This window comes from Rhinopithecus roxellana, chromosome 14, assembly GCF_007565055.1.
Source record: "Rhinopithecus roxellana isolate Shanxi Qingling chromosome 14, ASM756505v1, whole genome shotgun sequence".
Classification (NCBI taxonomy): Eukaryota; Metazoa; Chordata; class Mammalia; order Primates; family Cercopithecidae; genus Rhinopithecus; species Rhinopithecus roxellana.
The window spans coordinates 26,842,360-26,855,357 of NC_044562.1; the positions used below are offsets into that span (position 1 = coordinate 26,842,360).

At 38.7% G+C, this 12,998-nt stretch overlaps 1 protein-coding gene across 2 annotated transcripts in view; it reads left to right on the top strand.

The window, feature by feature from the left end:
* FARSB (phenylalanyl-tRNA synthetase subunit beta) overlaps positions 1 to 12,998 on the top strand; it is an 82,225-nt gene that overhangs the window by 19,382 nt on the left and 49,845 nt on the right. For both annotated transcript variants that reach the window (XM_010355441.2, XM_030916512.1), the window contains exons 7-13: positions 323 to 431; positions 1,914 to 1,984; positions 3,751 to 3,812; positions 5,036 to 5,087; positions 9,847 to 9,908; positions 10,142 to 10,349; positions 10,892 to 10,972. In XM_010355441.2, the coding sequence (XP_010353743.1) occupies positions 323 to 431; positions 1,914 to 1,984; positions 3,751 to 3,812; positions 5,036 to 5,087; positions 9,847 to 9,908; positions 10,142 to 10,349; positions 10,892 to 10,972 (645 nt within the window). The remainder of the gene's footprint in view (positions 1 to 322; positions 432 to 1,913; positions 1,985 to 3,750; positions 3,813 to 5,035; positions 5,088 to 9,846; positions 9,909 to 10,141; positions 10,350 to 10,891; positions 10,973 to 12,998) is intronic.

The window sequence follows — 12,998 nt, forward strand, 5'->3', positions numbered from 1 at the left end:
CACCGCAACCTCCACCTCCTGGGTTCAGGTGATTCTCCTGCCTCAGCCTTCTGAGTAGCTGGGATTACAGACATGTGCCACCATGCCCAGCTAATTTTGTATTTTTAGCAGAGATGGGGTTTCTCCATGTTGGTCAGGCTGGTCTTGAACTCCTGACCTCAGGTGATCCACCCGCCTCAGCCTCCCAAAGTGCTGGGATTACAGGCATGAGTCACCGTGCCTGGCATTCCCTTCTTTTTAAATATTAGGTCAGTATGTAAACTATAGTGATAGAAACAAACAAAAAAAACAACTAATTTTATTTGATGTAATTTGTTTTCAGACTGATAATCACCTTAAACATTATTTACATATCATTGAAAACAAACCCCTGTATCCAGTTATCTATGATAGCAATGGTGTCGTCCTTTCAATGCCTCCCATCATCAATGGTGAGTTATTTTATAAGCATCACAGATCTGTGCTGTTTCCTTTTAATCCTCAACATTTCTCTAGAATTCTCAATAGACTTGGCTAAATCAAATTCAAATAACTCATAATCTGAGTATCTCAGGTCTTTTGTAGATTCTAATCATTCTTTTCATTCATTTATTCAACAACATTTTACTGGTGATTCTTATGTAATTTATAATATGTTCATACACTTATAAATATGTTCTGATGCTAGGCTTTGGGTTCTGTTATATTTCTCCCAAGGTTATTGATGTTTTGGTTTTAGCAGGTAATTCACTTGGTTAAACTCAAAGTCAAACTCTGTCATGTCGGTAGTTTTTTTTCTTTTGTGTGTGTTTTTTTTTTTTTTTATTTTGAGACAGGCTCTTGCTCTGTCACCCAGGCTGGAGTGCAGTGGTGCAGTCATGGCTCAGTGCAACCTTAAACTCCTGGGCTCAAGCGATTCTCCCACCTTGGCCTCCCAAAGCCCTGGGATTATAGATGTGAGCTGCCATGCCTGGCCTTGCCTAGTTATATAGTTAAACGAAAACTTTTAATTTAAATTTTGCCCTCTTAATTCCTTTCTGAAGGCTATTTTTATGAGACAGTTGATTGTATTTATAAAATTTAATGATGTCTGAGACATAGATGTTTGCCTTTCTGGAGGTAAGAAGGAGGCTTAGCTGATTTGCTATAAGAAGAAGCTTCTTCTCAAGATCTTGGACCCTAGCAGTTACAGCGGTTAAGAACATGGGCCCCAGAGTTAACCAGATCTAGACCCAAATCCTAGCCTTGCTGCTTGTGATCATAGTCAAATAATTTAATCTCTCTAAACTTAGTTTCTTGCCAGCAATTACATCATGGGATTGTGGTAAAGATTAGAGGAGACAACCTATGTTAAGTGCTTGGCCATAGCACCTGACACATTGTATGCATTCAGTAAAGGCCTGTTAATTATTTTATTTTTACTCTTCAACTTGCAGTAGGAGCTTTAAATAAAAATTGTTTATCCCTTTGCTCTTAAGGTGTTAGGTTTTTTTGTTTGTTTGTTTGTTTTTTTGAGACAGAGATTTGCTCTTGTTGCCCAGGCTGGAGTGCCATTGCACCATGTCATGCCATTGCACCATCTCAGCTCACCGCTACCTCTGCCTCCTAGGTTCTAGTGATTCTCCTGCATCAGCCTCCCAAGTAGCTGGGATTACAGACATGTGCCACCATGCCTGGCTAATTTTGTATTTTTAGTGGAGAAGGGGTTTCTCTGTGTTGGTCAGGCTGGTCTCGAACGCCTAACCTCAGGTGATCTGCCCACCTCGGCCTCCCAAAGTGCTGGGATTACAGGTGTGAGCCACTGCCCCTGGTCAAGGTGTTAGTTTTTAATATGTTTTACATTTAAAATGTAGTTTCTGTTTTGTTGAGCTTAATAGTGCACTTCTATTTCTAAAACTAGTTATTTTGTTGTTATTGTTTTGTGTTCATTGCAGGGGATCATTCCAGAATAACAGTAAATACTAGAAATATTTTTATTGAATGCACAGGAACTGACTTTACTAAGGTAAATAAAACTTTTACTCAATTTTTATATGATCAGATGGGAGATTTTATTTCCGGCCCAAGACTAAATGACTAAAATTAAAATATGTGTATTTTGTAGGTGGGAACATGTTTTAGAAATTTAGACAATTAAAAAGATAGAGATATTCTACACTTTGGTTATGATGCTTTCATTAATTCAACAAATGTTTAGTGAACACCGAATGTCTTTCCAGTGCCAGGAATTTAATAATGAGTTACATGTTTCTTCACTTGAAAGAACTCCTAGGGGGAGAGTTAGTCATATACATAACTATAAAACAATGTGGAATGAGTACTGTAGTGAGATCCATATAAATTGTTTATCTAGTTGACTTAATTTGTATGTGGAGTAATTTGGTACCTTTGTGTACTTGGTAAAAGCTAAAAAAAAAAAAAGAAAAAAATGAACTGGGGTGAAGAAGCTTTATTTAGTAAATTGATAAATGGTTTATGCACACAAAATTATCTAGACCATAATTCTTCACCCACTTTTAGTCAGTTTATCTACTGGATTGGATTGCTATGAGAGCTTTTCTATGACATATGACCTCTTTACATATGTTAAATGAGGTGGCAGTTAAAGAATTTAAGAAAGGTAACCTCAAATGGCAGGAGAAGGCTGGAGTATAGAAATAGGGCAAATAAATGGTATTCATGTACATCTTATAGCATTAAAGCCCATTGTAAGGTATTTCATTTATAACTTTTATGTACTCCTTGCCTTCAGAAATACTGTCAGGATAAGGCCGGGCGCGGTGGCTCAAGCCTGTAATCCCAGCACTTTGGGAGGCCGAGACGGGCGGATCACGAGGTCAGGAGATCAAGACCATCCTGGCTAATACGGTGAAACCCCGTCTCTACTAAAAAATACAAAAAACTAGCTGGGCGACGAGGCGGGCGCCTGTAGTCCCAGCTACTCGGGAGGCTGAGACAGGAGAATGGCGTGAATCCGGGAGGCGGAGCTTGCAGTGAGCTGAGAGCCGGCCACTGCACTCCAGCCTGGGCGGCAGAGCAAGACTCCGTCTCAAAAAAAAAAAAAAAAAGAAATACTGTCAGGATAATACAGCTTTAACATTAAGTTCAGCTTTAATATTAATTTTTTAAAAAAATTTAATTCATGCATTTACAGACCTTGAATGTCTTTCCTGAAGTCTGTATATATAGGAGTGAAATATATATATAAGAGTAAAGCATATATTCCAATAAGGTCACTGTATTTTTTTTCTGAGAATTTTTTTGAAATAGAAAAATTATTTAACAAATCGATATGGTCTTTACTACATGCCAATGTATTTAATCTTCATAAGAACCAGACAAGATAGGAACTTTCATTATCTCCTTAACAGGTGAGAAAAGTGGCTTGCCCAATGTCATACTACTAGTAAGTGCTAGCCAGGATTCAAGCAGTCTGGCTTCAGAGACTTAGGAGATTGTTAAGATTTATTCCAGTAATTAACCATTTGTCTCTGTTGAAGCCCAGTGAACCTGAGGTTGGGGGTAGTGGGGGAACGAAACGATTTGTCTCAGTCATGGATTATAACTGTCAGAGAACTGCATAAACGCAGAACACCTAAAGATAAGGCGAGGCCTATCTTGCTTTTGTTCCACTTCCTTTCCTAAAATGTACATGTAAAGGTCCATTAGATGTTTGGGGACACAATTATATTAAATATTTATTCATTTCCATCTGAGTGAAGAGAATATATTTATAGATTACTGTAATACTTGCTTTGCTTTTCTTTGCAGGCAAAAATAGTTCTTGATATTATTGTCACCATGTTCAGTGAATACTGTGAGAATCAATTTACGTAAGTTCATCCAGCACCTTTATTGATGGCCCATTGTTCTGAAGGCAAGGCTTTGTGCTAAATATAAAGATAGGCCAGGTGCAGTGGCTCACACCTATAATCCCAGCACTTTGGGAGGCTGAGGCAGGAGGATTGCTTGAACCCAGGAGTTCAAGACCAGCCTGGGAAACATAGGAAGATGCCATATCTACAAAAAATTAAAAAAATTGCTTGGGTTTGGTGGCTTGCTCCTGTGGTCCCAGCTATTGGGGAGACTGAGACAGGAGGATTGCTTGATTCTGGGAGGTCAAGGCTGCTGTGAGCTGTTTGTGCCACTGCAATTGAGACTCGATCATAGAACGAGACACTGTCTTAAAAAAAATGAATGAATAAACAAATAAATATAAAGATTAAAAATGTGGTTCCTATAACTAGAACATATAATCTGTTCAGGGAGATAAGACATATGCATAAATATTGGATAAAGTCATAAGCGTTAAGTACTTTAAAAAGTTTTGGTGATATTCTGGTTGTTTGTAAGGGCAAGTTACTGCCAGCTGATACAATCTGAGAAGTCTTCATGGAGGCAATGAAGTTTAAGCTGTGTTTGGGGATCACTGGATTTGAGAATATATAGTTGGAAGAACAGCAAAAGAACAGCTAGAGTTAGAGAGGCATATGTAAGAGCAAAGCATATATCCCATATCGGTAAGATTACTGTATTTTTTCCAAAGCATATTTTTAGTTTAAAAAGCTATTTAACAAATCTGTATGATCTTTAATACTAGCATCATCGTTTATTCTAGAATATTAATATAATTGAAAACAAATATATAACTATAGAAAGCATGATTGAAATTATATGGGCAGTATCAGTTTTTTTTCAATTGATTTTCATTTCAGTGATTCTGTCAGTTTTATTGTGTAACACACTGCCCTGGTAAAGCCTAGAATGTGTGTGTCAATATTGGCAAGGAGTCCCTGTAGGATGCATGCTTTGCAGTACTGGGAAATAAACCTTTCAAGGAGGTGGTGCCTGAAAAGGACATCGGAGCCCTAGGAGATGAAATGGTAGAGTAATATTGTATATAGCAAGATCAATCCAAACAGTGTTGGAATGCGATAGATGGAATATGTTGAGACTGTAGTTGTAGCCAAAATGAAAGATTTGATAACCATACACATGTCTATAATTTATGGCACATTTTTTTCTTAAGTATTTTATTTCTGACTTTTGTTTTCAGGGTCGAAGCTGCTGAGGTGGTTTTTCCTAATGGAAAATCATCTACCTTTCCAGTAAGTGCTTAAGAAATGACTTCATGATTATGACAACAATACTAATAATAATGGCTATAGAGCACTCATGTTCTGTCTATCCGTCCCCTACCTACCCACCCGTGTGCCAGGTGCTATACTATGTGCATTACATGGATTTAGTCCTCACAATCGTCCTGTGAGGGTAGGTGCTATTATTAGGCTTTTTCCAGATGGAGTCCCTGAGACCTTGAGATGTTAAATACCTTGCTTATCATTTTTAAGTGGTAGAGCTAGAATCTAAATTCAGACAGTTTGACTGCAGCTGTCAACACGCAACATTATACACCAACATTGTGTGGTCATAATTCCTCTGATTTATTCTCCTGTTAATTAGTTAACTGAGTAGTTTTTTAAAAAATGTTTTTATTCTTTAATTGGCACATAATAATTGTACATATTTATGGGGTAAAGTGTGATGTTTCAATACATGTATATAATATGTAATGATCAAATCATGGTAGTTGGTATATCCATCATATCAGACATTTACTGTTTTGTTGTGTTGTGTTGGGAACATTCATAGTCTGCTCCTCTATATTTGAAAATATACAGCCGGGCGCGGTGGCTCAAGCCTGTAATCCCAGCACTTTGGGAGGCCGAGACGGGTGGATCACGAGGTCAGGAGATCGAGACCATCCTGGCTAACACGGTGAAACCCCGTTTCTACTAAAAATACAAAAACCAGCCGGGCGAGGTGGCGGGCGCCTGTAGTCCCAGCTACTCGGGAGGCTGAGGCAGGAGAATGGCGTAAACCCGGGGGGTGGAGCTTGCAGTGAGCTGAGATCTGGCCACTGCACTCCAGTCCGGGCAACAGAGCGAGACTCCGCCTCAAAAAAAAAAAAAAAAAAAAAAGAAAATATACAATAAATTTTTGTTAATTATATTATAGCATCCTACAGTGCTGTAGAACAATAGAACTTATTAAATAAGTAATTTATAGTCTCACTCCTTTTAAGATTACTCAACCCTCCAAACGTAGTCTGTTCACACTTGAATTAACAGTTGCTGAAGGCCATCACTGTAACTAATAAATAATTTCAAATGTATTAAGACTAATTTAGTAGTAAGCACACAGTTATTGTCAAGACATAAAATCTTGGTAAAAAATCTAAACCAGTATTATTCCTGGGGGGTTTTGTCTCCCCCACCCAAGTGACTTGACATAAAGATAACTGTTCTAAAACATAACAGTATCACAGTCACTTTGTGGTTCTCATACAGTGAGAGCATTCTTTGATGAGCTTTTTCTTCCCCTTTGAATCTTTCACTATTCCCTTGTCATTTATAAAGTAAATCACAGCCTGAAATGGTTTCTGCTATTTAAATAGCTTTTACAGTAGATGAAACCTGCCAAGATCAAAACCTCCCCATTCCAGAAGACATTAACATTTAACATCATATTTTATTCTAAGCATTAATTATACTTCAAAATACACATATAACTGTATGAAGCATAACTGAAATCATATAGGCAATATTTTTAAAAGTTGATTCGGATTTAAGTATCTATTATAAGTTAGCTTTTGTTATTTAACAAACTACCCCCAAGACTTAGTGGCTTAAAACAACAACCATTTGTTTATCTCATGATTCTCTTGGTCACTACAGTGGTTTTCCTGGTCTGAGCAAGTTTGGCTAATCTCTGCAGGGCTTCCCCATATGTAGTCAGTTGACTGGTTGGCTAGCAACTGGATGATCTGGGATGGCCTCACTCGTGTCTGCTTCTTGGCAGTGGAGTCAACAACTCCCGTGTCCCTCATCATACAGCAGGCTAGCCTGGGCTTTTTTACTTGGGGTTGCAGGGTTCCTAGCAGCAAGAGAGCATGCCCAGTGCCCAGGTGTTTTTCAAATATTATTATGTTGGCCAAAGCCAGTCATGTGGCTAGATATGATGGGTGGAGAAATAGATGCCATCTCCTGATTGGAAGATTGGCAGTGTCACATTGCAAGGCCATGGATACAGAGAGGGGGGAAATTTGTGGCCATTTTTACAGTTTACGACAGTAGCAATTGGGATTAGCTGGAGATAGCTTTTTAGATGGTTTTAAAATTATGTCAGAGAAGTTTCTTTGTCTTCTTTTTTTTTTTTTTTTTTTTTTTTTTTTTTGAGGAGTCTCGCTCTGTTGCCCAGGCTGGAGTGCAGTGGCGCGATCTCGGCTCACTGCAAGCTCCGCCTCCCAGGTTCATGCCATTCTCCTGCCTCAGCCTCCCGAGTAGCTGGGACTACAGGTGCCCATCACCACACCCAGCTAATTTTTTTTTTGTATTTTTAGTTGAGACGGGGTTTCACCATGTTAGCCAGGATGGTCTCGGTCTCCTGACCTTGTGATCTGTCTGCCTCGGCCTCCCGAAGTGCTGGGATTACAGATGTGAGCCACTGCGCCCAACCTCTTTTTAATATGCAGATTTGTCAAGTGTTAATGAAAGTGGTTGTATATTTTTGGGAAGAAAATGAGAAATACATTTTAATATTTGGTTCACTCTTCTCCTCATATGGATAATCCCTTAAAGTCATTTATTTGTAATATAGAGATCTTTTGTAAATTTGAAATGATAGACTTTCTGAAAAGGAGTACTACATGAGTGTTTTGGCATTTGTTCATTTATTTCCTCCTAAACTTAAATTAGAACAGCTTTTATTAGGGAAGGATCCTCTGGGGGAAACTGATTCTCTCTCACATGATAACATCTTTTCTTAAACTCTTTGAAAGTTTTTTTTCTTGTGTTTTGTGATTTCATAGAAAAGTATAAAGTTTTAAAGTAAGAGAACTAGAGGAGATAAGTTGTCAGTAGTCAGACAGACTAATGGTGTGTGCTTTGGAATAGGTTGTCTTAATTTGTTTATTAATTCATTAATTTGTTCATTAGTTACTTTTTTTTTTTTTGAGATGGAGTCTCGCTCTGTTACCCAGGCTGGGGTGCAGTGGCGCCATCTCAGCTCACTGCAACCTCTACCTCCTGGGTTCAAGCGATTCTCCTGCCTCAGCCTCCCGAGTAGCTGGGATTACAGGCTTGTGCCACCACGCCCGGCTAGTTTTTGTATTTTTAGTAGAGATGGGGTTTTACTATGTTGGCCAGGCTGGTCTCAAACTCCTGACCTCAGGTGATCCACCCGCCTCGACCTCCCAAAGTGCTGGGATTGCAGGCATGAGCCACCATGCTCGGCCATTTGTTACTACTTATATGCATGCATTCACTCATCAAATATATATACCAAATGCTTATTATCTGATAATCATTTTCTAAGCACTGGGCATATAGCAGGACTTGGACTTGGCAGTTTACTATTATGACCTGGAACTAGTTATTCACCTAAAATTCAAATTCCTTACCTGTCAAATGAGAATACTAATAGCATTTGTTGTGAGGATTAAGTAAGATTATCTTAAAAATGTATCTTAGGCCGGGCGCGGTGGCTCAAGCCTGTAATCCCAGCACTTTGGGAGGCCGAGGCGGGTGGATCACGAGGTCAGGAGATCGAGACCCTCCTGGCTAACACGGTGAAACCCCGTCTCTACTAAAAATACAAAAAACTAGCCGGGCACGGTGACGGGCGCCTGTAGTCCCAGCTACTGGGAGGCTGAGGCGGGAGAATGGCGGGAACCCGGGAGGTGGAGCTTGCAGTGAGCCGAGATCGCGCCACTGCACTCCAGCCTGGGCGACAGAGCGAGACTCCGTCTCAAAAAAAAAAAAAAAAAATGTATCTTGTACTGTTCAGCTCATGATAACTATTTAGTTCATAGTAACTATTGAGAAAAGTGACTTACTACTTTGTAATCTTCACCTCGTGCCTCCCAAACCCTGCAGTGCATTCTCATCACCTGGGGATTTTGAAAACGTGCAGATTGGGCTTCAGTAACTCTGGTGCCACTGCCACTAGCTATCAAGACCTGCAGTCAGCCTTTCTCATGAGCACTTAGGTGATGGTGGTGCTCTGAGGTGCTCTTAGGTCTACTCTGAGGACTGCATTTTGTGTAACAAGGTTCTGGACCATTGCCCTTACTTGAATCAAAACAGGTTTTTAAATTTATGACCTTTTTGCTAGTGACATGTTATACTTTTGAGAGTAATTGAGTGATAAGAAATATTCATAAGGACATTTCCAAAGGTGTTGAAAAGCCTGGGTTTTTATGTGTGTGTATTCTCATGTCACTAATATGGTGGAGTTATATGCTGTCTGAAGAAGACTGAGTACCAAATTCATTAGATGCCCCTACCCCTATTGCCTTCTGGAGCAGATTGGTAGCCAGGACATCATTGCATTTCCCCACCTGGAAATTGTAAGAAAAGAATGTCTTCATCATGCTCTTAGACTTAGTATGATGAACATTGTGACATTGGAATTATTCTTTCTTGCTCATATCCATCTGCTTCCATAGGACAAGACTGAAAATCTTTCGTAGGGTTCATAAACATCTTTGGAATGATGTAGCACAGCAGTGTTTTACCGTGGGGAATGGGGATTGACTATCTGAAAGGGAAAAATGTTTGGCATTTTATATTATTTCCAGGCAGTGCAAACTGTCTAGTAAGTAGGATGTTCACGTATGAATCTAATGTAACAAATTCATACCTCATAATACTGTTTTTGAAACATCAAGTTTATTCTCAATCTGTGGCTCTAAGGACAATTTCTTGGGAACGTAAGCGAACTGCAATAATGACTAATTTAATGGAAAAGAGTCTAAAGCTGTATCTGATGGGAAATGATTTACTTTTTAAACTCTTTCTCTTTAAGGAATTAGCTTACCGAAAGGAGATGGTGAGAGCTGACCTCATTAACAAAAAAGTTGGAATCAGGTATGCTCAGAAAACTTCACTTAATTCAAGAACAAAGTACACATATGACTTAATTTTTTCTTGCGATCCTTCAGAGTCGGTTACGGAATGATAAAACATCAGTTAACATGTCTGGTTTCTGATAGAACTCAAAAAGAAAGATTATTATTTCAGCTAGTAGCATATGTTGAAACACAATGCAAACATTACAAAATAATCCAATGAAGTTTATGGTTTGTTCATTCCTTTTTCAGAGAAACTCCAGAAAATCTTGCCAAACTTCTAACAAGGATGTATTTAAAATCAGAAGTCATAGGTGACGGGAATCAGATTGAGATTGAAATCCCTCCAACCAGAGCTGACATTATCCATGCATGTGATATTGTAGAAGATGCAGCTATTGCTTATGGATATAACAACATTCAGATGACTCTCCCGAAAACTTACACCATAGCTAATCAAGTAAGATTGCACCCTTAAATAAACACTCCTTATTGTTAGAAACTGATTATCGAATGCCAGGAAGGCTTCGAGAAAACAGAACGTAGGAATCAAGCAGTATTTGGACATGCTCTGCAATGAGAGGCATTTGCTATGGAGAGGATACAAAACAGATGCCCAAATGATTAGAGTAAGTTGAAAACCTGTGGTGACTAGTTCTTTGAAGAAAGACAGGTTTCGAGTTTGGAGCCCTTGTTGAATCTCTCAGAGGTTCATTTTCTCAACTTGGGCCTGAAGGCAGAAGCTGTGTGTGGGAGAGATGGAAGTGGGGGTGGTTTGTACATCTGTGTAAAAGCAGAGGGGTGGCAGAACGGTGGGGAGGGAGGAGGTAATATTGGTAGGGGAATGGTGGCATTAGCAGTACGTTAGTAAGGGTGAAAAGGTTTTTAATCTTTTAAACATTCTTATTAAAAAAATTATTTAATGACATGTTCTGTATAAATCTACCTTTTAAAAAACAAGAAATATTGAGGTGAAATCAAATGGATCCTTTTTTTTTTCAGTTTCCTCTTAATAAGCTCACTGAACTTCTCAGATATGACATGGCAGCCGCTGGCTTCACTGAAGTGCTTACCTTTGCCCTGGTACGTCTTACATGCTTTTTCTGCCCAGCTGATTGTTTACTTAGACTCTCTGAATTATTTATTCTATGATTCTTTATAAGAATTTATAAAATCTACACTGTTAGAACTTGCAGATTCTGGAAGAAAACCTTTGTTACTTGAGATTATACAATTCCTGGTAAAGTAATGTTGAAGCTTTTCTTTTTACAGCCACAAAAGAAAATGAAAGCCTAGAAAAAAATACCTTAAATGACAGATGACAAAGTATTTTATAGTTTGATGTGAGTGTTGAGAGTTCACAATGTATTTCATAACCAAATTTATTAAGTTAGAATATTTGGTCTTAATTTGGTTATGGCTGTGCCCACTAGATGCCGCCCTGGGTAAAGGCTTGTGGACTGTTCCACATTAAATTAATTTCTTTGTCTTTGAACATGTTCACAAACATTTGCTTTGAGTTGAAAAGCTGACATAAAAGGCCTAAATCAGGAAATGACTTTTATTACAAAATCAGAAGGAAATCTCCCTCCCCCACCAGATTGACCATATGAAAGAATAAAATGTGTATGCAATTTGTAGTTCCATTTTTCCCTCTTGCTGAGCATTTCTGCGGTGCCTACAATGTAGTTCTTCAGCATTCAAGTATGTTTAATCTATGAGGGGAAAGGAAGCTACTTCTTTTTCTCCTCTGCAACTCAGCCCTAGCCCTGAAATTCTCAATCTTTTATGTTATTTAAGGGACCCTACTTCTAGTTTGCTTAATACTTGGATTTTTCTGATTCAGCAGTCATTCATTCAACATTTGTTGAGCATTTATTATGTGTCAGGCACTGCACCAATGAGGAGGCCTGAGGCTGAGAGAGGATAAGTACGTAGCACATTTTACACGGACAGCAGGAGAACTGCTGTGTTCCTGGCCACCATACTTGCATGATCTCGTTATATCATGAGCAGAGTCCTGACCTTTGGCCTCCTAGAACAGTGCTTTTCCGTGGTCTCATACCATGTACGCTAGGTCTGTAATGCCATGTCATTCATCTGTGTACATATATATACACACATTTGTAGTTGTGAGCATCCACGATTTCATGTAAAATGAAATACCAAAAATAACATTGAGAAATATATTTTTAGTTTTTAAAACATATGAGTGTCATAGGAATACATCTTATTTTAAAGGACTCATACTTTAACCATGTAGAGTAAACCATAACAGTTCTCTTCCTCACTTCGAATCCTCTTTTCCTCCCCAGAAACAACTGCTGTTAAAACTTGGATATGCATTTTTCCCTGCCCTTTTATATTAGTGGTGCAGTTTAATTTTGTAACCTTGGAGCCTCATGTGTCTTTAGAGGAGCACAAAGGCTGAGTCTTGACTAGTGGCTTCTCTGCAGGGAATGTTTACCCTGTGCCAAGGGCTTTGTGTACATGATTCCATTTCTTCTCAGTATACTCTTGTGAAGTAGGCGTTCCTGTCTTTCACAGAAGTTAATTTAAGTAACTTGTCCTACGACATGGCTGTGGATCAGGGATTCCCGCCCATGCCTGTCTGCATCCAAGGCCTGTGACTGAACTGTCACACCAGGGATGTTAGAAACAGTCTGTTCAGCTGTCCAAAGTCACTTTAATACATTCATTGTTTATCACTGGGGGGAAGAGAAAGGGGTGAGCTCCTAGAGAGTTTCAGATTTGTACTAAATTTTCCTGTAGGAATTTTAACATTAAAGATGTTTATAAAGATGTTTATAGGCAAGCCTAAGCATCACTGAGCAAAGATGGTCTATGTTGTTAAATCCAGTTTTGCATAAGAGTAACAGCCATTATTTTTTTCTGAAACCTAGTCCCTGACTTTCCAAGTGTAAATAATTCACATTTCATCATAATGATTTTTGCTATGTATGCATAGTAGTTGTAATATATTCTTTTAAATGGGCTCACTTTTAAGTTGGCTTATGTACTTCAGCCTTGTTATAGGAATAATATCTGTACAAATTATGAGGTTCATTGTTGTATTTTTCTAACACATTAAAATAAACACATAAATATT